We start from the raw sequence: 26,529 nt of genomic DNA on the forward strand, positions 1-26,529 counted from the left end.
CATAAAAAAGATAGAATAATGGAAACTCTAAGCTTTGTGTTACAGCAGATATTGTTGTTTTCTGTTCAGAGCATGAACAGATGTGTAGTAAAATAGTAAGTGCATATTTTGACTTACACCGCTGAGACCTGACCTCCCAGAAACGGCTGCTTTACTCCAGGTGCCTTTAAAATGTCCTCACTGGACCCTCCAGATTTTATACCAGCAACATTTTATCCCATGTAGATTCTGTTCCTGAATTCTGAAGAGTTAGGCTATAAAAAAGTCTGGATTGAAAATACTAAATTATGAAAGTTTCTGTTTTATGACTAATTTGATTTGACTATTTTAGAATTTCATAAATTGTTGCTGTTTTTTTCTACACCAGAATGATTACATGTCTAAAACCCTTAATGGTCAAAACGACACTGGTTATTACTGTTGTATTTTATCATGGTTTCTCTATAGCCTAAGGCATGGCAGAAAAAAAAAATCACATCATTCAGTAAACACTTTCATAAATTCCATCACTGGTTGGTTTATCACAATTAAAAATCAGCGGGGTCCAAATAAAGAAAATCATCAACCAGTAAAGGACATTTTTAATTATAATCTGTTATTTTAAACAGAATTTAACACTGAAATAAAATGAGTTTTTTACGCATCCATGTTATAAATTGAGTTAAATATATATATATATATATATATATATATATATATATATATATATATATATATAAAAAGATAGAACATTTTTCCATATTAAAAGTGTTTTTTGAAGTAGAGAACAACAATTGTTCAATTTGATATATAAACAATTCTTTGATTCACATATTTTATAAAATACCTGAACTGACCACTATTATTATTTTTAATTTTTATGGCTTAATGAGAGCAAAGGGCTTTATTCTGCCCTACAAGGCTTTAAACCTGGATTTGAATGGAGACAAAGCCATTCTAAAGCACATATCAAGGTGCTCATTTTGAGTCTGGATCCATATTTATTTTTGATTCTGTTCATGATGGAGAATCCTGCTTCACAGCAGCAGGTTGAGCCAAACATACTCAAAATGTGCAGTCACTTTTCTTTCACCAGTTCACCGGAGTTCTTCCAGTATTCCCCACTTTCTCTGCTCTTTTTCTCATCGTCTTCTCCTTCTTTCCCATCGCCCTGCTTACCAAGGTTTGCCTGCTGTGTCTAAAAGTAGCAGCAGCAGCAACCCAGACTGACACAGTTCATTGGCTAATTTGTATCCCATCTAGTCTGGTCCCAGAAGCTCTGGAGAGCTTTACCATTTTAACAAGGAGAAGTGAAAATTCAAGTGAAATTAGACACTATCTTCAGACAACATCCATCCATCCATCCATCCATCCATCCATCCATCCATTTTCTTACACCCCAAGCGGGGTTGCGAGGGGTGCTGGTGCCTATCTCCAGCTGTCTATGGGCGAGAGGCAGGGTACACCCCGGACAGGTCGCCAGTCCATCGCAGGGCAACACAGAGACAAACAGGACAAACAACCATTCACACACACACTCATTCCTAAGGAGAATCTAGAGAAGCCAATTAACCTAACAGTCATGTATTTGGACTCTGGGAGGAAGCCGGAGTACCCGGAGAGAACCCACGCATGCTCAGCGAAAACATGCAAACTCCATGCAGAAAGACCCCGGGCCGGAACCTTCTTGCTGCAAGGCACTGAGCAGCCCCCTGTTGGACAACATATAGTAATTAATAAATGTTTTAAATCAGGTTGGGTCCGGATTGGCCAGCAGGTGGGTACAGATAGACTGCGGTCCGCTAATCCGTGACCTGTGGTTTATCAGGACGCTGTGACATCTCAGCTCCTGGAAACCTGTGCCATTTTTTCCCTCTAAGTATTTAGACTCTTTAAGTGGAAAAACCTCAATCATCCTGTTAGGATTTGGTTCCATTCTGTTTGCATCAGATTTGTCTCTTTTGTCCATTTTCAGGCGCACATTCACCTTTTTGCTCAACATCTTTAGACCTGAACCAGAACTGGGATCTGTTGGTGTCTGATGTGACCTGCGCTTTCATTTAAACAGAAATGTTTTTTTCCTTCACAGCTCTGAAGCAGACGTGCTTCTCTGTTCTCTAGCTGCAGCGCTGGTGTTAGAAACTGACAGGTCAAAGGTCATCACAAAGAAGAGTGTTTTCTAGATTAATTTGGTCAAAGAAATTGAGAAAAAACTTTTGGCTTATTTTAAAATGAAAGTAACTGATAAAACTTCCTTTTTTTCCTGTAGATTTCCATTTAACTTGAGGTCCTGTTAGTCAGATGCAAATAAATCTTAAGAAATACACAGAAACCTTAGAGCTTCATTTATATGGTGAGTTTGCTCAGTGGATTGGTGCGATGAGTCAGATTATATGTATTAACTTGAATTAAGTTTCATGAAACTCAAATATTTTGTAATTATTTTAATTATTTTCTGAACTTTAAGTGTTCGCTCTCAAAACCGGCATTTAGTCCAAACATAAACTTTAGTCCTTAGCGGTCTAAAATTCACGATGGTGCTAAAAAAAAAAAAAAACAGATGTGCGCACACGCAACCGCAGACGCACGCATGCAGTCAACATGTTTATGAAACAGCACTCAGCCCTCCTGGCCCCACCCCTATTACCCAATTACACTCACCCTGCTTGTAATGATTGTGTGGTCTGAATGATAGCCAGCCTGTTTTGTTGAGTCTTACCACAATACACACACACATAAAAACACTCTGTGTTGCATCTGGATGGATTTTCTGTATGAGAATTACAAGTAAGGGCAGCGTCTCAGTAAGTAGGGAGTGCAGAATGTCTAGAGTTGAAACATGAGACTTTAATGATCTGGAGGGAGTCCAAAAAACTCTTCGCCCCCACACCTCTGTTTTTTTCTTTCCTTTCTCTCTTCGCCCTTTCTTGTGAAACTTTGGCTGCCATAAGCCCTGCAGAATAGACTTGTTTGTGTGCTGGAGGAGCTGAAACAGAGTCAAGGCTTACTGTAAAGAGGGTGTCTGGGGGCGGAGGTGGAAGCCACAGTGGGTGGACACCGACACGAGACATTCCTGACTGACTGAGAGCTGTAAACAAACATGTCTTGGCTCAGGGGTTCCTTAGGTTTTCTTTAGAGACAGAATGAAAAACAAGGAAACTATGGATGAGCCTGTGGTGCATTGAAAGCTTGCATTACTAATCATGGAGTCAAATCTATGCACTGCTGGGATTTAAAAAAGGGAAATTAATTTAAAAAAAAAGTTTTTTAACAGACAAATAAATCTAAAATTATTGCAAAATTACTGCAGATTTGCACCATATATATTTCATGCTCTCAACTTCCATATCAATGCATTTTTTTTTGCAACATATCTTTTTTCTCGCACACTGTTTACATTTGATCACTGCTGCACTTTAAGAAATGATAATGACATGAGAGCTGTACAGATCGTAAATTCGTTTTGAATACGTTCTGTGTGTACAAAATGACAATAAAAGTTATCAAAGTCTAAATACGGAGAGAAATGTTTGTTTTATATTTGTTTTTACCATGATTTTAAGCATCAGGCCCGACATCAAAGCTGTTAAAAATAACTAATTATAGAGCCATATAGAAAAAATACCTATTTTCATTGTGAGGCTTTCAAGATTAGGACAAAAAAAGGAAACATTTATAACATTTAGAAAAAAAAATATATAGATCTAACCTCTAAGATATAGATATAAAAGCATTTCTATATTGCTATTCAATGTAGAAAAGTCAAAGCTGAAACAGGAATGCTTTATTACTCCAAGAGTTAGCACAAACATTTTTACCAGCAAACCTTTTCTCATCTCTGCAGTCAAATCTTGACCTCCTCTGCTTTACTAAGTTATTACAGTTAGGAGGCATTTGGAGAAACAATAAAATCATCATGTGTCACTAATAACTGGTATTATGATAATGCTTATGTGTGCAATCAGCACTTAATAACAAGACTGGCAGCTGTCTTCAATACTTAACGAGCAAAAAAATCATTTCAAGTGAATTTAAATTATGAAGTTTAAGTTGCTGTAGAACAGCAACAAAATATATTTAGTTTAATTTATGGCATCTGTTTGGTTGCCACTGTGCATCTTAAATCTGATGGAAGGTCTCTGCATGAGTTTGGTTCTTTAAAAGGTTTTTCCCCACTTTGGATTCAACTTCATTTTTATGGTTTCTAAACATTTTACACCCTGAAAATCATCATATTTCTGTTTCTTTTTGCAGTATTTTAGACATTTGTGAAATATTTACCAAATCAGGGTCAAACGCAGTGCTGAGTCTGGATCAGATTATAGCAGTGATGGACGATGTACTCAACAATAGTACTTCAGTAAAACTATTGATAGTCAAATCTTACTCAGCTACAAGTAAAAGTTACTCGGTCAAACATCTACTAAAGTTAAAGCTTCGAAAGACGTTTAAAAATATGAAAGTATTCAAAAGTAAAAATTAATATTAGTTACATTTCTCTATAATTTTCTTAGTAATTTTAAAGAACCTTTGAACCTTCAGAAAGCATCTGATGTATTGATGCGTAGAACTACCTGATACAGATTCTACATCACTTTTCAAATACTTCAGCATAAAAATGCCACACAAAAAAATAAGGATAGCATATTTGATTATTATTTGAAAACAAACTAAAAAGAAAACAGGAGTCTTGATTCTCCTCACACTTTCACTGTGGAATAGAGGTTTAAATTTGAATCTTTTACCACAAAGAAACTACAACTTTGATTTGAGACTCATCCTACTGAACAACTTGGCCATAAAGCTTTCACTAAAAGTATAAATTACTGTAATCTCGAATACAATTCAAATTGTAGTTGACAATAAAGATTGATTGAAATAAGCCCTGAGTTTCACACATTTGTTGAATGTTGTACAAATCGCTAAACCAGTGGTGTCTAAATGTTTTTCTAAGTGCTGCTATCTTACATATTATAACTGCATTTCAGGAAAGGAAAACAGCAACAGTGGATTACAAACATAAACTGAGCAAAAGGGAGAAGTAACTAGCAGCTTCCTGGAAATGGAGTGGAGTAGAAAGGACAATATTTAACTTGTAGGAGTCAAAGTTATAATTACTCCCCAAAAATTACTTAAGAAAAGATACTTAAAAAAAAAAAGAAGTAAGTAAATATACTTTTCTACTTTCCAGCATTAGATTCTAGGCTGACGATTTACTGGGCTTTAGATCTGTGTAACTTTGAGTGCATCATCCTATATTCAATAAGCTTCCCCTAAATCCCAGTTTTATTTTTTGGCACTTCAAAATGGTAAAATAGTAAACAGTATGTGAGAAACCAGAAACCACATTTAAACTTTGACGCTATTTTATTTTTAACAATTATTTTATTGCATTTTTCCAAGGATTCTAGCTACAACTTAAAACCTCAGTAAGTAGAAATTTCTCCAGTAACCAGGTGGTTATTTACAGATGAATTATAACAGATTTCAATAATCGTTTTTTTTTTTTTAAGAAATTAAACATTTTTATCTGGAGACTCCAATGTTTTTCTTTCTGGTAAAAGTGAGAAACTCCATTTTATCTGCAACAACTACTGAAATGCTGCCATTTCATAATAAAAACATGAAATAATTTCTTTCTTTAAAGTTTTCATTCATTGTTAAACCGGATAATTTATAAAATGTCCTAATGTTTTTTCAGTTGTTTGTAAAGCCTATTGTCTTTATCGATCTCACAGTTGAGAAATTTGCTCATTACATCAGCTCCAACAGTCAAAGGAGAATGTGCCAAAGAAAGAAAACGTTGCATTGATATATACAGTATAAACAGTGCGTCCACATACAGTATGACAGCTTTTTGTTTGATGGCACTTTAGCTTCTAGATAGGCTTACCATTCATCTCTTGTCACTCCACCTGTGTAATCTTGAATAAAAACCTTTGATGAATGATCCAAATTTATCTAGAGGGACCTTGTTTAAGATGGCGGCGGAAAATGCTTATTTGAGAAAATCGCAGTAAATAAAACTCAAACCAATCGGTTAATGGGAACAAAAACAGACACATACATCTAAGTGCCAATGAAAAGTTTATTTCAATTCAGTCAATATTGTTAAAAAAAGAAAGCCTTGAAATACCGCAGATATTTCTTTGTACAAACTCTAGTTTCAATGAAATGATAAAGGAAAAAAAAAGTCCTTCCTGCTAAATATTTGCAGATAAATCATGTAAGGCAAACTGGGAACTGCTTCTACAGAATTCAAACCAGGCAAGAAAAAGGCCAGTTTTTCCTCAGAATTCTGGTGATATGATCAAAATTTACATATTGAAAAAAAAAATCCATGAAAAAAAAAATAATATTTACAATTCCTTTTCAAATCAGATGTTTCATAACAAACAAATGTGGCAAACTGGAGAAATTCATTAAGTTTCATCCACATTAAAGCACGTTCTGGAGATGTTGAATCGATACGTAGTTTTGCTTCTGATCCGGCTTCATATCGGCGGAAAACTGGAAGGTAACCAGGTTATTGTTATTCCAGCACTCCTCATCAATGCACTTCATAAATATCTTCAGTTTTATCTGACAGCCAAGTTGTGTCCCTCACCATGTTACTGTTTATATTTATCGTCTGACTTGTGTTCCCTTGTTTATAACCACAATAAGACCAAATCATTCCACCTTTTTGGTTAAATGTGCATAAGCTACACCTACAAGAAGCAGAAAACAGGAACTTCAAGACGCTCCTTTGATTCAACAGGAGTCTTTTTGAATTACTGCAGCAAAGAGCTTTAAAAAGTAGCTACATGTGGTTGGATATATGATATATCTCAAGTTTTAATAGTCCTTCGACCAGCATATTATTTCCTACAGTTCTGAGCTGAGCGACACCCCCCATGAGACTCAATGAGGGGAAAAAAAATAAAAAATAATCCAAGCAGGTTTACCAGTTTGTTTGTTTTACCTGCTGCTACAATTTGTATTTATTATCATAATAAAGCATCTCCGCATTCATGTTTAGATTATTTTTTTTAGCTTCTAATTAAACCCTGTTAAATACTGGAGGCAGAAACACTGAAGCTTCAACACTGTTTACAAGATGTCGGAATCAGCCAAAATAAAATAAGAAAAAGGCTTCTCTTGGTTTTCAGCTAAGAACAAATAGAAATGCTAATTTCACCTTCAGGTGGAGAAATAACAGCTTTCCTCTGCTGGCAGAGAAAGTAAAAAAAGGAAGGTCACTTATCAGGAGGGATGTCTGAGCAGTGATAAGTTCTGCTGTAATGTTTCACAAGTGCGACGGCGAGTTAATAACAGGAGCAATGAAATTAAATGATAAATGAGCAACAAGGCTGATCTCTGCTGATTCGACTAAAGGAGACCTTCATGACACCGGAGGGGACGGGATGAGCAGAGAAGGAAAAGAAGTCCAGAGTTTATTTTTCTTTCTCATGAATGAGCCACATCGGTCCTGATGCTGAGGAGTAGGAGATGCAGGAGTGAGGCAGAGGGGGGGGAGGATCTTAGTGTGTGTGGGGGGGTGGCCTAGCCAGCGGGGTTTATTTGACACGTCTGCATAGGCGATCTCTATCTCCTTGTCACTGGGGCAGGTGTTGGTGAACTCTTCACGTGTGTAGGCGTTATTCAGGTACTTCCAGATGGATGTCATCTCTTTTGGAATATCAAAGCCTCTGTACTTCTTAGTCACAACCTAACAGAGAAAACACAAAATACTCTATAAGTGGCCAGGAAAGTACGCAAGCAGGGTTTATACAGAAAGGATTAACTCGAATTTAATGCTTTTTATGCTCTTAGAAATAATTTTAATGCCATCATTAAAATGCATATATATATTTACATATATATAGCTACCATTAGAAACTGCCTGAAAATATGATGAGATTTCTGCAAATCAAGTCCAGCAAAGCTGACCAGCTTGCATCGTTTTACCTTAACTATGTGCAGTTTGGGCAGCAGGTTGCAGTCAGCCAGGGTCATCTCGTCTCCGTCTAAGAACTTGCGACTGGAGAACTTGATGTCCTCGATGCTGTTGTGGTCGATCTCGTCGGGCAATGGCGAGCGAAGGTAGTCATCCAGCTTCTGCAAGGTCTTCAGCAGCCCGCGCTCCAGAGCTGTACAGGATCACAGCATAAAGTGATCATTTCACTGCAGCAGCTTCCGCTTTTCAACCACAAGGGGGCAGCATTTATCAAGTAACACAGACCAGGGACATTAAAGAATAAATAAATATACTGGATTTTTTTTTTTTTTTTTTTATTATCTCTAATGTCTTAAATTAAAAAGAAACACTAATTATCTCCATTCTGTTTGGACTGAATTAAGAAGATGTTTTATCTGTCTGTGATTGTTTAAGAGATTTTATTGTTAGAAAAAATGTCCTGAATTTGAGTGCCTGAAAGCTCCTGGGGTTAAACAGCTGCTATGTTTGAGAGCACTTATCAGTGAACAATGAGATGTTGACACAGCTGTGGCTCATGTCCAAGCTAACTGTGGCTCAATATTTTCCCAAGGCGGAGAACAGCAAGCTAAAGCAAAATGTATTTTTTTCTTAAACAGTACGTCTTAAACCATGCAAAAAGCCCAACCTAAAATAAAAACTTGATAAAAGCCTTATCTGTAGAGTCGCTTAGATTTTGATGGCGCTATAAGTCCATAACAGGGAGGAGTAAACTGTTCTGGAAAGCTCCAGAAACAGCTGTTCCTGAATCAGGCTATAATCAACCAATCAGAGCAGGGCTGCAAAGATCGCCTGGCGACCAGACAGCCCTCTGGTCATGGCTTAACTGCCCATGAATCACCTATTCCTATCTTCCTGTGAGAGAATGTTAATGTAAAAGGAAAATAGAGGAAATGTACCCTCATTAGCGTCTGGCTTGGAGTTCTTGATGTAGGCGGAGAATTTGGCGAAGATGTCCATACCGGCTGTGTTTGACTCGGGGTGTTTGGCACTGAGCTTTAGGTATCTGAAAAAAATAAATAGAGAAAAAAGAAAAACATAAAAACGACTGATATACCTAAAGATATTTGTTCAAGAGCAGAGCAAGAATGCAAACATATTTAAATTTAGAATAGGGCTGCGCAAAAAAGTGCTTTTGGAATATCATTGCAATTTAACCAAATGCAATTTTCAAATTGCAGAGGCACTTAGTTTTGGTCACATTACATTTAATAAGACTAATTTCTTCTAACTCCAACGCTTTAAATGACCTTAATAGGTTTAAAATGGGTTTGCTGCCACAAAAAGGATAAGAGAAACTTCCAGCCAGCATGCAGATCTATGCATGCAAGTAGAAGTAAGAAATTTCCAAATAAAGTTTACAGTAAAGTCCTGCAACTATGGACTCTAGACAAGCAAAGCTTCAAGGTCATTAAAAAAACTGAAACCCTGAAGTCAAACATCTATATGGTTGTGATTGGTGCAAAGAAAAAAAAAATCGCATTCACAAGATTGGCTAAAATAACAATAATCAAGATTGTTGGCAAAATTGTTTGAGCAGAACTGAGAAGCTTATTGTAGAAAGAGAGCCTTGAGCCTCGGAGAAGAGACAGCAAGGTGAGAGAAGACGCTGTGTTATGAGATCAAACTAGAACCTTAAAAAATAAACCCATACCATTAAATAGCATAAAAAGCATTAAATAAACCAGGTTTGCAGCTATACATTGTTAAACAAGAATGATAAGATGATGGAGCTTAATATAGAAGAATTGGAAGAAAAATCTAGAGAGACTTCAGTTCATCACACAGCAGGAAAACAAGCCTGAATATTAAACAAGATCTGTAATGATGAAGCTGCAGATTGAAGTATCTGATAAAATGGCTGCCCTGAAATCTGACCCGAAAACAAGAAGGTTACCGTAAAGTCCTGAAACAATAGACTCTGGATAATCAACTGAAACCTTACAGTGAAAGCTCTACATAATTGTGGTTAAACCAAAGAAAATCCAAATAAAATCACAATTGATTTTTTGGCAAAATCGTTTAGCTTAAGTTAACATCCATCCATTTTCTGTCATGCTTATCCCAGCTGGGGTCACAAGGGTGCTGGTGTCTATCTCCAGCTGTCTACGGGTGAGAGGCGGGTTCCACACATGACAGGTCGGCAGTCCATCACAGAGAAAAACAGGACAAACAACCATTCACACACACACTCACACCTAAGGAGAACTTAGAGAAGCAAACAAACCTAACAGTCATGTTTTTGGACTGTGGGAGGAAGCCGGAGTACCCGGAGAGAAACCATGCATGTTCAGGGAGAACATGCAAACCATGCAGAAAGACCCCGGGTCAGGAATCTAACCTGGAACCTTCTTGCTGCAAGGCAGTAGTGCTACCCACTGCTTCCATTGAACAGCCCTGCTTAATTTAGCAATGTTTGGAAAAAGAAATGCATGATCTACTTTCCATTTTACAATTCTAGACTACTCTGAGAGGGTGTTTCACAATAAAATACTTTAAAGTTTGTGATTTTGAGAAAACAAAGTGGGGAAAAAAGGGTGAAATACTTTTGCAGGACACAAATTATGATCTTCATCATTCTCTAAATTGCTTAATTAGGGGCCTCCACTCCAACTGTAGTCCCTGTTTTACCAAACCAAGCATGACAGTAATGAGTTGTTGCATTTGTCGTATAGGTGTGGTTCTTCATCACCGCATGGGTCAGAAGGACTCACTTGGGTGGGGAGAGAACGTCCTCAAGAAACTCCTCAATCTTGTTGACATCAGTTTTGACGTCTCCATTAAAGGTGATGAAGGGGGGGTGGGTGCCGGGAGCCAGGTTCTGGAGGTCTGCAGGCTTCCTGAAAAAAACAAAACAAACCACATCCAATTAAACCTTTTTTTTTCTTTTTCAAACTGATCCATTCATTTTTGCCTGCTCCACAGCTACAGCTGTTGTTTGTGTGTCCTTCATGGCAGCACATTCTGTACCAGATGGCGGGCAGATGAGACGGAGGCGCAAACACTGAGGAGCATGTGTTCAATGAGTGGTGTGAACACAAGTGAGTGGTCAAACACTCACAGACGGCCTGTTAAATCATCTCACTAGCAAAAACGGAGACAAACAGCAGAGGTGTCGGCTGTAGGCTGGAAGGAAAAAAACATCTAGAGCGTCTAAAGGTTTTCATTCAGGCTGCTTTTTGAGAAAAGCCATTAAAGGGCACAGAAAGAAAAAGGGAAATGACTTCAACCCTGTGGCATGTTAATGGGGTGTGGTACAGTCCCTGAGTGATATCACTGAGGAGTGGGTAAACTGGTGGGCAGAAGGAGAAAAAACATGTTGACCAAAGATCAAGAAATCCTAAAAAAAAAAAAAAAAAATCATTAATAAATGCTTCACTTGTGTTTCCAAGGTAACCAGGTAAACTGAGGGACCAGATGCCAAATGCCAAAGAAAAACCTTCAACATAGAATAAATAATAATAAAGAAACGGTGCAAACAGAAGTTGGGGGTTGGGTTGTTTGAAGGAGAAAGATCAATTTACATAGTTGGATTTTATAACACCTCTGTTGGAGTCAGTCACAAATGGAAATATATGCAAATAAACAGCATTTAGATCTTATGCAGGCATGCGAGGACGGCCTTTCATCTCTAACAGACAGAGGTTTTAAACCTGGTTGCACATTTTGGAGGAGCAACATATTTGTTGATAAGAAAAAGTTAAGCTTGAATTTTAGATTGTTTCTCAGGGGCAGGAGGGACGGGCAGAATGAGACGGACAGACCGGCCGAAGATTGGGTAATTGGCAGTGTTGGGCACATTACTTTGAAACAAAGTAACACTATCTGACGGCCCTATAAACCCCATCAGATAGCTACCCTATCCTTTCTTTTCCTGTAACAATGGCAGCTATATTTGCTGTGATCAGTGGAAATAAAGTAGTTTTAATATTTTTTTAAGTAAGAAAGTCTACATTGAAAACTTCATCAGTGCAGTCAGTTCATCAAGATTACCATCCTGCATTCAAAGATTATTTTGCTGTCGGAGACGCTCAGACCCCCACATACCGGCAGTGCGCGGTCAGTAGGAATTCCATTCAACAGCAGCCTCGAGCCTGGTCGCCTCTTTGCGGTTTACCACAGCAGCTGGAAGTAAACATATTTTGCCAGCAGATTTTGGGATTTTAAGTTAAATTATAATAACTAAACTGTTTCTGAGGAGTGATCATAGTGATCTGTATCATCAGCGCTGTGTCTGTCTCCCGGCCAGTTCCCAGATCAGCTTCTCTGATTGGTTGATGTGGCGCGTCGAGCAGCAAAAGTTTAATTTTTCCAACTCGATTTGCAGCAGCTGCATTTGCAGCCTGCTGCTCAAAATGTGCTGCGGGACGGTTTGCTGCGCCTTGACGCGTGTCAACCATTGACTTTGCATGTAAACTAGCTGCTCCTGCTGCCTTTGGTGTGAACGTAGCATCACTGGAACAGGCAACGAATGGATGAATAGATCAGTGATAGAGGAATGGATTGACAACAGATCAAAAGCTACACGGATGGATAAAAAGGATGGATCAGTTTCCTTTTTTCATACTTAACCAAACCTGAAACAACCTGCTTTAACTCCATGTGTTTAAGCACTTAAATTACTGTTTGCTGCTTGGATGACAAAGAAAGGGGGAAGCCCAGTTAATCTGTTGTCCTAGAAACACTGTTTCAAAATACTAAGAAAAGAAAAACACAACATAAATAATCCAGCAGAACTCTGGACATAAGGAAAAATATAAAACATAAAAGAACACAAAAAATTACATTAAAAATTACAAAAAAAATTACATCTAAAAAAAAAATGTAATGTAATTTTTTGGAATGTATGTTTCTCAACAAAAAATAAAGAATCTTGACAGGAAACAAGTCCAGGAAAGGAGCCTTAAATAGCTTCTCCAGAGTGTGTATGTTTATTTCTCTCCAACTTTCTACGGCCAGGGAAGGGGTCATGGGAAAACCAAACAAGCAGCGTGTTTGCTAAAAGGTGGAGATGGATCAAAGTGTTGCAGCATGACTGAAATCCTTGAGGAAACACCCAGAACATGGAAGCAATTACATTTTCTAATGTTGGGGAAAGTTTCGAAAAAAACAAACAAGACTCACCTTTTCAAGTCCACGGTGGTGACGTTAAAGACCACTCCTTTGAGCCAGAGGATCATGAAGAGCCTCTGAGAGAAGGGGCAGTTTCCAATGCTCTCGCCATCGCTTCCCGCCTTTAACAAACAAGACTGCACGTTAGAAAAGAAGTGGGCCGACCGTCCAAACACAACCTTTCTTTAAAACCAACACACAGCATAAAAATGGGTGAAAACATCAGATTTTATCACTGAAACCATTAACACCACAAGAGGTTAAGATCTAAACATTTGGCTTCCATTAAACTACAAAGCCTACAATAAATAAGGTAGAGATTATATCTCTGTTGCACAACCTTTACAAGGTTCACAGCTTTTTGCTTCAAGTGAGGGTCCGTTTTACACAGTGACTCATTCAGGATAAATGTAGGAGTGAAACAGTGACCCTTAAAACCTAAAGACTTCAGCAGATTTTCTGCATCAATCTGCAAAACCACTTTAGAGTGTAACAAGAAACCTAATAGTCTTTTGAGTTTTTTTAACAAACAAAAAAATGAAAAGCTGAGCCCTGAGATTAATTGAAGCTAACTTCTAAGCTGCGATGAGTGAAATTTAACACATGGGAAACAAACTGGACGATTAAGAAAAATCAGCCTTTAAGTCACAAGGTTTTTTGAAAACCAGATATCCGTTGTCTTCTTTATTTGCGTCATGAAACAGGAAGCTCTTGATAGAAAATCATTGTTTACTGATGATGATTTTAATCATTCTATTCAAAAAAGTTAAAATTATTGATTATGATATGATTTAAAAAAGGTTTATCAGAGAAGCTTATTACATTTTTTGAGAAGATGAATTCATAGTTTATCTTTTAACTCTTCACTATTATGTTATTCTTATACATTTTTCTAAGGTCCACATTTGTGTGACAATTCTTTTCTGTTATCTTTTTGCTGCTATGAACACAAGAATCTGCCCATTGTGAGATAATAAAGGGATTTTCAATTCTAATAAAAAAATTGAATACATTTGAGGCAGAAAAAACATCAACTCACATAAATATGAAGAAAGACTGAGAACAAACATTCAGAAAGTTAAGCCACAAAACATCCCTGCTCGAGAAGCTGGCTGTTCTCTGTGCTTTATGAAGACAAAATAATGGAAAGTTGAGTGGAAGAAAAAACGTGGTTGGTAAAGATGCAAAGCGCAGCTACAGCCAGTACTTGAAGAGCTGAATGAGACGGATGCATTTCGGCTACAACTGTTACCAACATTTAAGGTGTTAAAGGTCAAGTTGCCATCAAAGAAAAAGAGGGAAAATGGTTTCTGTTATGCAACTGCTTTGTAGAGATGCACATTTTCTGACACACTGGTGAAAGTACCAAACCTAAAGCCTAAAGGGCTGCTTATACTGCCACAGCAGTGTGTCGCAGTGAGACTGTTGCAGATATTTTGATATACAATTTATGCCCAATATTGAAGCGTGGTCTGACTACGCTATTCCATGCCACAACACTAGGCGGACAATCACGAACTAGCTGTGGTCTAGATAAGGCCGAGGCGGTGAGGAAGTGGGGGCAAGTTTGTGTGACAACGGAAGGACATGAGGGCCAAAAGAGCGGGATTCAGGTGGAAAAAGGGTCCCAGCATTCTTAGGCACCCCACTCTTCTAGCTGGTCCAACTTCAGGAGTCGTTTCCACAATGGCGGTCATACAAACAAAACAAGCCGGTAAGGCACCAAGCAGGAAATATGCATAGCATAGAGCGGATATAGATTTGACCAATCAGAGACCTCCTTTCTGCGGTCACCAACAATTTTGGAGAGGTGCAGCAGGGGCACATTTGCATGCACACACACAGACAACCTGGTTTCTGAGTATAAATCAGCCTTAAGGAGAAGGTGACAGCCAGGTAGAACTACAGGCAAATCACCTCCAGATGTAATAAAAATCTGTTCTTATTGCTTTTATCTAATATTTTTAATAAGCTATAAGCCATAATCATTAAACTGACAAGATTTTATAGAGCATATGAAACAAATAAATTAAATACTATTTGATTATATTCTATTAACTGTTTTACATTTAAGATTCAAAGGCAAAAAGGACATTTAGCCGTTTTTCTATTCATGCATTTAAAGCAGTTCTGCTTATCCGGGTAATAATGCTGAGGATAAGTGAAGGTCATTCCAGACGCATTCATTATGGTGGACTGATGGAGCTCTGTGCATTCCCGTCTCTCTGCAGCTCTGCCAAAGCCAGCTTCACTTTTTTTTGAGAAACTGCAAAGTGGAAGCGACGTCGGCTCGAAGTGAAGACATATAATTACTATTATGAGTGTCATTTTGCACAGAGCATTCTGAATGATACCAAATCACTTCCATCCTAGATAAACCCTTTGCTATCAGAGATGGAGGTCTGGTGTGTGAACAATGAGGACTTTGTTCTAGCATTTTCTTGCTCATGTGGACAGACTTGCTGCTGTTGTCTTCTGTGTGACGCCCTCTGTTTGATCTGCTGGTAGCTCTGGTAGCTCCCATTGTACAGCAACTGTGCTTTCCCTTTTTAAATTCAACATCTGAAATGATTAAATCACACAGCCATTGTTTATGCATTATTACACGATTAGTCCCAGAATAAAGCTCTGCCCTCTGGCTCTTCATTGTCTGTTCCTCAACACATGACAGGACCTGTGTTAGCTTTTTCTTCCAGGATCAGAGACGCAAATGGGATGATCACCTCCCAGCGCAGCGCCTACAGAGAAGCATTCAGGTCTGGATCAAGGGTGGAAACGCGACACAGCAACTGTTCCCATGGCAATGGCTGGAACATATGACATGGAAAGCAGAGCTGGCACCTTGAAGGGGAATAATAATAGAGGTGAACGGACCCAAGCACCTTCTCTGTTAGTGGTGATAAAAGGCAAAGCACAAGACAAAATGTTGTTTAAGTTGCTCAGTATCTCACATTACAGTAAACAGTTCCACTTAGTAAAAGTGATGAAGGAGAAAGCCGCAGCAGCACTGCGAAGGAGAGAAAAACTGTTCTCTTCCTTTCAGAGCTGCTGCATGGCTCCTACCCTCCACTGCAGCAAAGATATCAGTTCTAAGCCAAAAAAAACCCCCAACAGATATCAGCACAAGAGCCAGAGGTGCTGCAGGAAGCCAGGAGGAAATTAGGGATCGAAATGTCGAGGAGTGCAACAGATAATGGATGCTTAAAGCAGAATGGAGAAGGTTAGACAGCAAGCTCTAAGAGCAATCTGCTTCTTTTCTTCCCCGTCCTCTTCCCTCTATATCCCTTCTCCCCTTATCCTGGGCCCCTCTGTGGAGTCAGGGGGGGTTGGGCATTTAGAAAAAGGGAGAAACTATTCCAGAAATGTTCTGTTACACCCCCCCAACCAGGATTACTCCCTTTAGGAGATGCAGAACAGTTTCCTCTGTATCTCCTGTAAAAAATGAAAACCTGCAAATCAGATCAGGTTTGGGACGACCTTATGAACTGTCCATCTATAACCAACCATCGCATTCCAGAGTGGGACATTTAGGAGAGACTCCCTATGATGGAGATTCGTGTCACATTTTAGCAAAAAAAAAAAAGAACTACAAAAAAAATAAATAACAGCACAAGGCAATTAGCAAGGGTAAAGTTTTTGCAATAAATCATTTTCTTATCAGATTGCACCAACACTTTACTTTATACTAACTGCGCTATTTAAAAAAAATAATGCCACTTTCTCAGCAGTAACCAAGAGACTTCAATCAACTGATAAAGTTACATTAAAATCTGAATCAGGAAGTGAGCATCCGCTGACTTCTTCAAACAGACTCAAGTTTTATTTGGGCTCAGTGGATAGAAAAGAACATACTGCTGCAGTGGAGGGTGAGTCAAGACGTTATCTAGGAGATGGTGTCCCGGACAGCGAGGCCAAACACAAGCACTGAACATTTCACATTCAAGATTGACATTTTTTCTCTAGAACGGTGATGTGACAATTTTTCTGCCATCAGGGACAAAGAATCCTGTTCATGCAGGGAACAGTCCTCCCAGTCTCTGGCTAATTTTAGCAGCATGGCAGCTATGAAACTCCCTCCTCTGACACACTTCATTTTCTAAATCGGTTGGACTGCTCTGAGGGTTCAAGCATTGACCGAATAAGGAACAGACGGGAGTCAGCAGCGCCACAGCTTTCCTCTTCCTGCTGCTGTTTCACACACGCAGTAGGAATGTAACCATGGTAACCCAACAGCCAGCTTCTCAAGGTTTTCTGGAAAAGTCTACAGAGTTAGTAATAGGCTAAGAAAACAGAGCCTGACTAAATTAAGAACAAACAACTTGGAAATACTTGAAAACAAATAAAACGAGGTGTTGAGAATTTCTCATAAGTCTTACATTTCATCATACAGTATTGTTCACACCTCCTTGAACACTGGGACTTAATATCCTGTAAGAATCAAAAGCAGTGCGGCCTGCATTTGCATGTCGATTCTTTCAAGAACCCTCTGTGGGAGTTACAGATGCATTTCTGAGGCCCATCTAGAGACTGAAACTTTGTCAGCTTCCCTGTTTTAAAGAAAAGCACCATCACCTCCTCAAAATGACGCGGCCACCATCATGCTTCATATTGGAGACTATGTGTACGTGATGATCTGTTAGGTTGTGCATGGAAACCAAACAAATACTTTTTTTTTTTTTATCATATGAGATGAGCTAAGACCTTTTTCCACATGTGTTTTAGGTCCCCTGCTGGGCTTTGGGTGAACTGCAAACAGTTTATCCTTTGGTTGTTGTCATCCCACCTGTGCTGTGCTTTATTATTCAAATATGAATGATTTAATAAAAGGCTAAATGTGCTTCAGATATCCAACATAAAAATATAAAAATCAACCCTCTTCATAATATCCCAAAAAAAGAAAGTTAAAAACAACCCACTGAACTTTGTTTCCAAGTTTGAATACATTTTGCCTCCCATCCAAGAAGCTATTTCCATTTCAGAAAGTCTGGGATAGCTTTGACTTCGAGGTTTTATAGAGTAGCCCAACAAAACGTTTTTGTTTTGAAAACATGCAAATTGAAATGGATGAAGGGGTCCACCCCTTTGGTATGGGGATCGTTTGGCTTCTTTGTTAGCCTACAATACCCTTCCAAAATGTCAGAAAGGTCGGTCGTTAGAGGGAATTGTTGGCCTGGCTGAATAGGCGAGGTCCTCCGCTCTCCTGTAGACAGGCTGGGGCTGCTTTAATAGTGGGAAGGGATCAATTCAATTGCTGCATTTTAGGGTTTTGAAAGCTGAAACCTTAGTCCACCCCCTCTGCTTAAGGTTGGTTTTTCCTTCTTAACATAGATGTCTTCCTTCACACCCCTCTCAAACCATCCATTTTCTTCATAATAGTATTCTACCTTTCCCTATTGTATTCATCTAAAACTTAAATGTTCATGGTTGAACTGAAAAAAAAAAATTAGACTCAAAACGCAGATCTTTCCTTGAAGCTGAAGAAACCCTTTTTTAGGGTAAAGGAGTGTGTTTTGGCCTCATGACTAAATGACTCAGACTCGACTGGCTGGCAGCAAAAATCCAGATCAGCGTTACAAAGATGAGTGTACGTAGGAGTCATATTGAGCTGGAATAAGGGAACACCAAGACATCCGCAGTCTGGCTCTGACTCAGGCTGCCGTCACTCTGTGGAAAACTCAGAAACTTCCAGCCGTGGTCCGACTACTGTGCTGGATTTCTCCCTGAGAACCTATAGAGGTTTGTGGAAAGTATGATCCCAAAGACTAAAAAAAGACCCAAAGCAGAGATGAAGGCAACAAGCAGTCATTACTTCAAGTGCCAGCGTGCCGATCCGTGGTATTATCAGCCATTCTGAACAGAGTCCACATTGACCAGGCAAAGATTTGCCTCACAGATGTAGTCCATTACATCGTGTTTTTCCTAAAACGCTATAAATAATCAAACATGCAAAGTGACAGCTCATGCTCCTGTCTGCGAGTTTGAATAAGCCAGTATACAGACTGGCTCTGTGAATATTACAGTCCTTTAAAATGGTTTGGCATTTGTGACACAGTATGGAAAGATGTCTTCAGCAGGTACGACTTTCATTGAAAAACGTAATCAAACAGTTCTGAAAGTCCCCATCATTGGCAAAAAATTAAAATAAGAGTCTGAAAAATGACAACTGGCAAGGGAAACCGTAACAAACCAACAAATAAGGGCTTAACGCTATCTCATGCCTGAAGATGCAAAGGAGCATACAGGAAAATCCACAAACGCCGACTCAAATTATTCCCCTTTTCCTGGACTTCCAGTTTGACTCATGTTGCCTTTAGAAATGTACTGGTATAGCTCCGCCATCCATCAGAAATAGACTGTACCCCATCCTTTTATTCTAAGACATGCTGCAAGGGTAGGTGAGAACTGGCTTCAATCTGCGGCACTGAGAAAAACTCACAGATAAGGAAGCAACTGATTCAGTTTTTCAGTAGGATTAGGATCCAGGATGCAAATCTCCATTGGCATTTTTTATCCTTCCTTTCCCAAAATGGACAATACATGAAGGCTATCACTGGTGAAGATTCTCAGTCATCCAGGTCATAGTCATTCCAATTTTTTTTTTAAAACAATCCACTGGACTTGTTTTTCCAAGTTTTCCTGTTGTTTGAGGTAGTCCCTGATCTTGTTTTTGCAGGCTTGGTTTGATCTCTTTTCGCAATCCCTACACCGCCATAGAGGGGACCAAAACACCTCCCCCGTTTCAGCCAGGCCAACAATTCCATCTAACAACCCTTTTCAAAGACAGACAGGTATCGGGTATTAAAGGCTAACATAGAACTCAAACAACCCAATTAAAAAGGGATGGACTGCTTTGTTTTGACTTAGAAAATATGCAAATTGAAACCGACAAAGTCTTTTTGGTTATAAAGCCTCAATCACAATGCTATTTCTGACACTCTGAATTGAAAAAGGTTCCTAGATGGGAAACAAAACTGGGAAGGTCTTCAAACTTGGAAACAAAGTCCAGTGGATTGTTTTTTTAACTTTTTTTGGCATGAAGGCTACCCTTTTTCTGATTGTAGAAAATCAAAGATAAAGAAAGGGGAACTGTGTTTGTCGTAGCAAGAATCAAGAAGATATTTTCTATGGACATCAGCACAAATCAGCTTTGGTCTAACAGACATTAAAGGTTTAATAAAACAACCAGAATGCTTAGACCAGCAGCTACTCACTCAACCAGAGAGAGGCACTTCATGGGCAACTCGCAGAGCATAAATAACAACACTCAGCAAAAACCTGCGTCTAACCCCAGAGAAAAGCCATTAATCTTTGTCCTCTAACTCATAATGCTGACTGTAATCTTCCTATATGTGTATATATGTAAAAAACAAACTGTACTATTGATTTACCAATAAAACACAGCAATAAGGGTTCTTAGAATTTCCCCAGAGAGCTCAACAATAGTTTCAAATGAAGGAGTAGGCAAATATTTAATCTAGGATGTCACTTTATGAAGTGAGCTGTGCCGTTGTGCTTAGAGAAATGGGGCATTGTGTTTCCCTAAAACTGCCACATCACAAGGCATGTCTGACCATCACATGTTGAACCAGATAGTACGCCAACAGTAGAAGAGCTGTCCCACAGATCGTACACTGAATGTCTCAGAACAGAGGTTTTCAGGATATTAATGTTCACCAATGAAAGGAAATCGGACCACAGACCGAGATGCTGGTAAAGCATAAAGATCATCTTCATGGACGCCAGCAGAGACGCCCCACTGTTGTGAGCTCTAACTTCAGTTGTGCCCATGGGACGGTCCAGAAGGACAAACACAGATGGGCTCTTCTGCCTCCAGACTTAAAAGCGCCTCTTAGGCCACATTTACTGGCTCTGTTATCACTGCTGGCATGAGGCTGGAAGACTGGAGGCAGCAGCAGAAGGTTTTCCAGCCTCAATGTGTGACCCTGGCGTGGTTTCAGCACACAGGCGGAGATAAAGCCCGTCTGTTTCTCCAGACTCATCTGCATTCTGCTCATCTCCATTCAGTCAGGTCAGATGGAGGCGGAGAACATCTCAACCAGCAAATAGAGACTATAGCGATAATCCCATCCCTTCAATCTTTTATCTCATCAAAACAAGAAGTTTTTATTAATATTATCGAATTTGTGGGACACAAAATCCTTCGTCATCTTTACCGTTGACATGCTGCAGCCATGTCTCAAATTCCTCGTTTTCCAGCCACTTTTGTTGAGATTAGCATTTTCCCCATTCTCTAGCTCCTTCTCCACCTTGAGCTTCTTTTCCATATGGCTTTACGATGAACCGGCAGTAGATCCGCGCAAATGTATCTGATGAAATTGTTTTAAATAAACTTTTTTTTTTTATAAAGCATTTTAAATGCCATGACAATTACATTCAATGAATCACAATGCCAATTAAGGCCTTCATTTAAAAAATAATAATTTAATGACTTTTAATGATCATTAATGACCCACAGAAACCCTGATTAAAAGACCGAAGGACTAAGCTGACTGGTCATGGGGGAGCTTTGTGTCCGTCCAGCACCTTAAACCTCAGGAAACCCATTGAAGTCTGTAGTTGTAACGGGGCCAGCATGTTACTGCTGAGACCTAAAAGTCGTAGGGAAGCAGCTATCCTAGCTGTTGCATTTCCAAATTATCCAGAGTGGTGCCCGACTTTACACGAGTGAATAAAGTGAATGTGATTGGTTGTTTATCAAGAGGGCAGGATTATTGTGGGAGAAGATTCGTAAGCAAGTTTTGTTGTAGCCGATGTCTCGGCAGCATCTTGCTAACCAGTTAGCAACTTAGTGCTAGCAGGTTCCCAACGGGAAATTACATTGGGACCAAGTAGCAACGAGGAGAGTTTTTTGACGGAGGTTGTGGACGAGTCCCCTTCTTCATACATTGTTTATTAAGAGGAGGAATGAGGGGAAGAAGATGTTGTGGAAGAGGACACCAGGAGCTTGGTTTGGTGTAGAAGGCTTACAGCCGTTTCCTCCCAACGCTGCCAGTTCTGTTAGCTCTATGCCTGCCGAAGACACACACGTCCATCTAAATGAACACTGGGACGGAACCCAATTGGAAAGAAAATTATTCTTATTTCAACCGTCGTGTATATTAGCTGTGACACATGAATCAAGATGCTACAACATAAAAAATTTGATTGAAAGATGAGCGTTGATATATGATTGGCTAAACTTAGGTGTACAAGCTGACATATAATTAACTGTCCTGCATAAGATAACGGAAAAAAAAACACAGATTTTAAGACAGAATTTTTTTTTATAGAAATTTTCAAAATTTTGGGGTAATATCATCTGATAAAGTGCAAATGTATATACATGTTTAAGCCAGAATGATTTTGACATTTAAATAGGACTTCCCTACAACTTTGTTATCTAATCTTTTTATGATGTCAAGATCGGATCCTCCCAATTAGAAAGCCATTATATCACAACCATGTGCTTTTTTGAAGCTATAAAAACAAGTAATCATGTGCACAGAGTCAAAAGCTCCCATTGTAATGTGAACTCTGTTGCTATAAACAAGGGCAGGTAGAAAGAATTGCCAGATCATCGAAATATCTGAAACCTAAGGCTGTCAGCTTATTTTAAAGGGTAAACAAGTCAGTCTGTTCATTAAGAGTCTTTTTCTGGAAGGATCATCAGTCACCTTGGAAATTTAACAGTAATCTGAAAGATATGATCTCACATGCCCAATTTGTGAAGAACACAGTGTTTATCTGCTAAACACGCAGCCCCAGCTCACAGCAACGTGCCCATAGCAACTTGTGGGCCTGTCTCCTAGTACCACTGGAGCTCCAAATAAAACCAAATACAAGGTGAGATATCTTTTGCTGCAAAGAGGGAGGGGCAGATGACCAAAGTTAGCCACAGTTATAAACCTTTAAAAGCTGAGATGATGCAACCTTTACTGCAGGATGTGAAATATGACAGAGGGCGTTCAGCTTGTTGTTAAGTTGCAATAAAAGACTCCTCTAAAGCCATTTAAAGTTTCTATAACAATTAGTACTTCTAGTAGACCACCTTCTATGTTGGGACATTTTAAGAATTTGCATCAAACCAACCTTAATATCCAACATGGCTGCCATGTAAGGGTACCTGCAGTTACTGAAGTGTTGTTTTGTGTTTCTAAAGGTTTGTCTATTATTGAATCTATTGAAAAAACAGTTTCTTATCCTTTTTTGATGACATCATTAATGACTGCTAACAAGTGATAGGCAATTAATTAAGCTTGCAATGTAAATGCAATTTTCAAAAAAAATGGAGGCGCAATTTTGGTCTCATTGCATTGAAAATCTAGCCATTTTATTTTTAAAGTTGGTTTGTATTGAGAGGAAGTTGGCAAAGTCCTGTGGCATGGACTCTGAACAAGCAAGCATCTACATTTATGGTTGATGCAAATTAAAATTGAAATAAATATAAAGATTTTAATTCAAAAGGAAAATCTCAATCTTCAATTAATCGATTAAAGGTTCCTTACAGAAGATTTTTTTTTTTTTTTTTTTTACAAAATTTATAATCCAGTCAACAATTAACTGATTACTATATTAGTTGATGATTATTTCAATATTTTATTAATCTGGTTAATTGTTTCATCCCCATGAGAATATAAGCTCAGAATATGTTCTTGGTTCATTGCTCCAGGTACGCTGGGGAAGATTCATCCAGGAAGCTTTCCTAATTCATTTTGAATTAAGAAAGCTTCCAGGATGGGAAGCGTCTTCAAACTTGGAAACAAAGTCCAGTAGATTGTTTTCAATTTTCTTTTTTTGGGAACATCTTCAGGGATCAGTTAAAAGCTTAAAATATTCCCAACTGCACTTCTCCTTCGAGATTATTATGTGCACCTCCCATTAGAGATTTTACACACCTTCTAAGAAGAGGTAGCAAAGTACAAATACTCCTTAAGTACACTTTTTAGGTATCTATTCTTTACTCCATTATTTATTTTTCTTCCTACTTCTGACTTCTATTCATTACATTTTCAAACAAGTATCTGTACTTTCTATTCCTCACATTTTTAAAACCAATGTTACTCGTTACAGATGCAGATCTTGGCGTCATCCACATCTAGTGAAAACTAGTGTAATTGGATGAGTCATATAACGCAAAAACTCATTGGTTAGTGAAAGGAAATCATCAGAAGCAAGCAGGTGTTCTTCAAACTGCAAACGTGAATTGTCTATGCCATGCTACAATGTTGGATTCAGAAAAAGATGTTGAAATGTCTGAAAGGTCGGACACCTATCAGGAGATGGAGACCAACAAGAACTCCCTCATCCTTGGCCCTATCTCAAAGAATTTTTTGAAAAAGTCGAAAAATTGAACTTTCAATTTATATATTGGCATCTGGTTGTTTTTTTTTTTAAAGGTTACTTTATACTTTTATACTTTAAGTAGTTTTTGGAGCACATACTTTTTCACTTTTACTTGAGTAAACAGGTCAAGTTGATACTTCAACTTTTACTGAAGTGTTTTTAAACTGCAGTATCCATACTTCTACTTAAGTAAATGTGTGTATTTTTGACGCCACTGGTCAGCCCAATATAGTCTTTTTAACCTTTATCCCACAATTCAGTTCTGGGTGTGTTTCTTTTAATTACCTTGCAATTGTTTTATTTATTTATTGTTGTTTTATAACTCTCCATCATAGCTGGAGAACTGTGCTCCAATAAACAACTAAATGAAAAAAACATTTTAAATTGTGCTTTTAATGTAATGTTCCTACAGCTTTAAGCCTTTCTCTCTGATCAATGCAGCAGCCCCTACCACTACTACACCCCCCCTTCACCGTTTTCCCGCCCTGGAAGGGTCCACATGCTTCCCTGCTGAGGTGGAGGTGCAGAAACAGGCCTGGAAATAACTGCTACTCAGTTTATTGTTGGAAGAAAATGTGAATTTATACTGCCTGACAAACTGTCTTAAACAAAACACTTTGCCAAGTGATCCAATAATCCAAAAATATTTCAATTAATATTATACATTTCCAGTATAATTGAGCCCTTTACACACAAACGCAGAAAATGGTACTTTGTCGTCCATTGTTGGCTCTATTCAGGCTGACCGCAGTGAGTCTTTGTTGACGCCCAGTTTTTCCCTCACCTTTGATGGGGAAACCTGCACCCAGCTCTCTGCACACTCCACATTATCAAACCTATTCAATATAAATGCGTCTAAAAGCAGAAAAAGACGTCATGTCGGATTAAAAGTCATCCTAAGGGGTTTTAATGGTTAACTAAAATGTTTTATTGATACAAAACAGCAGTTTTGCTTTCCTTGTGTGATAGCTGAGCTTCAATAGTGAAAGAAAAAAACTGAAAATGAGCGTATTTGTTGAATAAAATGCTTGTATTTCAGTCTTACCTTTACAAAGAGCTCGATAACGGGCTCGTCGTCCGCCTTTACTCCGTTTTGTGGCACCGACAGCGACATTGCAGCTGCTTCTTTAAAAGTTTTGGACAAAAATTACTTTTTTTTTTCTTTGCTACCACGCCCGAAACAGTTCTTTTTTCCCCTCCAAACTCCTTTTTTTGTTGTTGGTAGTTTTGGTACCGTAACCTCGTGGATAATTTCTTCCCCTCCGATGGAGGAGCAGCGGCAGTTAAGAGGCAGACAAAAGAGGGCAGCGGGCTCTGCCAATACAACGGCTGCTTGAAGCGTCCACTAAGCTAACTGGGCTACAAAACCATCATTAATGAGCGAAGCTGTCTCTGTTGGTCCTGTGTGGAGAGTGATGATGGCTCTGGGGGAACGGGAATACTGAGCAGCGTGATGTCACTGAGAAATGTGGGAGGGAGGGGAAGCTCCAGCCTGAAGATGGTGAACCCATAGATTATGGATATCTATGGGTGAACCCGGGAGCCGCTTGGTGGCTGCAGCTGCAGCTATGGCAACACATTTTACCATATAATACACAACGGAGTTGTTAGATGATCTTGCGCGCCAACAATTCACAATATTTAAGACATAAGAGACTTAGATTGTACACTGATCAAGGCACTTTACTGATCACCAGATCATACAGTCAAATTGATTAAAAGTTTTCTAAGGAAAACCAGCTGATTGCATGGACTCATTCACTTGAATGCAATCCCTCACACTAGGCATGCTTGTAGAGACAGTGGAGAGGAAAAACTCACTTTTAACAGGAAGGAGAGTACATCCAGCCAGTCAGTCAGAGAAACAGGACTACTCATAACCTGAATAATTTTGAGTCAAACCAACTTCCATTTAACCAGGTAGTTTGTTTCTGATAGGAAAAATATAGAAATTGGATTCTGGAAAAGTATGAACTTATAAAAGCTTGTCAGGTCTCCTTGCTAACACCCTGATATTATATTAAGCCATATCCAGTATTTCACTTTAAACGTTTTTGTTTTTTTAAGGATACAAAAAAATTCAAATCAAATATTTTAATGTTATTTTTGTCAGTGCT

General features: G+C 38.7%; 1 protein-coding gene across 1 annotated transcript; it reads right to left on the reverse strand.

The window, feature by feature from the left end:
• Nucleotides 1–6,049: 6,049 nt before the first annotated feature.
• Nucleotides 6,050–25,861, reverse strand: clic4 (chloride intracellular channel 4). Its single transcript, XM_015393070.1, has 6 exons — nucleotides 25,458–25,861; nucleotides 13,082–13,191; nucleotides 10,672–10,797; nucleotides 8,857–8,963; nucleotides 7,930–8,111; nucleotides 6,050–7,690 (listed from the first exon to the last, which is right to left on the reverse strand). The coding sequence occupies exons 1-6, from the start codon at nucleotides 25,524–25,526 to the stop codon at nucleotides 7,364–7,366; spliced, it is 921 nt and encodes a 306-aa protein (XP_015248556.1). The 5' UTR covers nucleotides 25,527–25,861; the 3' UTR covers nucleotides 6,050–7,363.
• Nucleotides 25,862–26,529: the final 668 nt, after the last annotated feature.

This window comes from Cyprinodon variegatus, unplaced genomic scaffold (genome assembly GCF_000732505.1).
Source record: "Cyprinodon variegatus isolate N-32 unplaced genomic scaffold, C_variegatus-1.0 Scaffold623, whole genome shotgun sequence".
Lineage (NCBI taxonomy): Eukaryota > Metazoa > Chordata > Actinopteri > Cyprinodontiformes > Cyprinodontidae > Cyprinodon > Cyprinodon variegatus.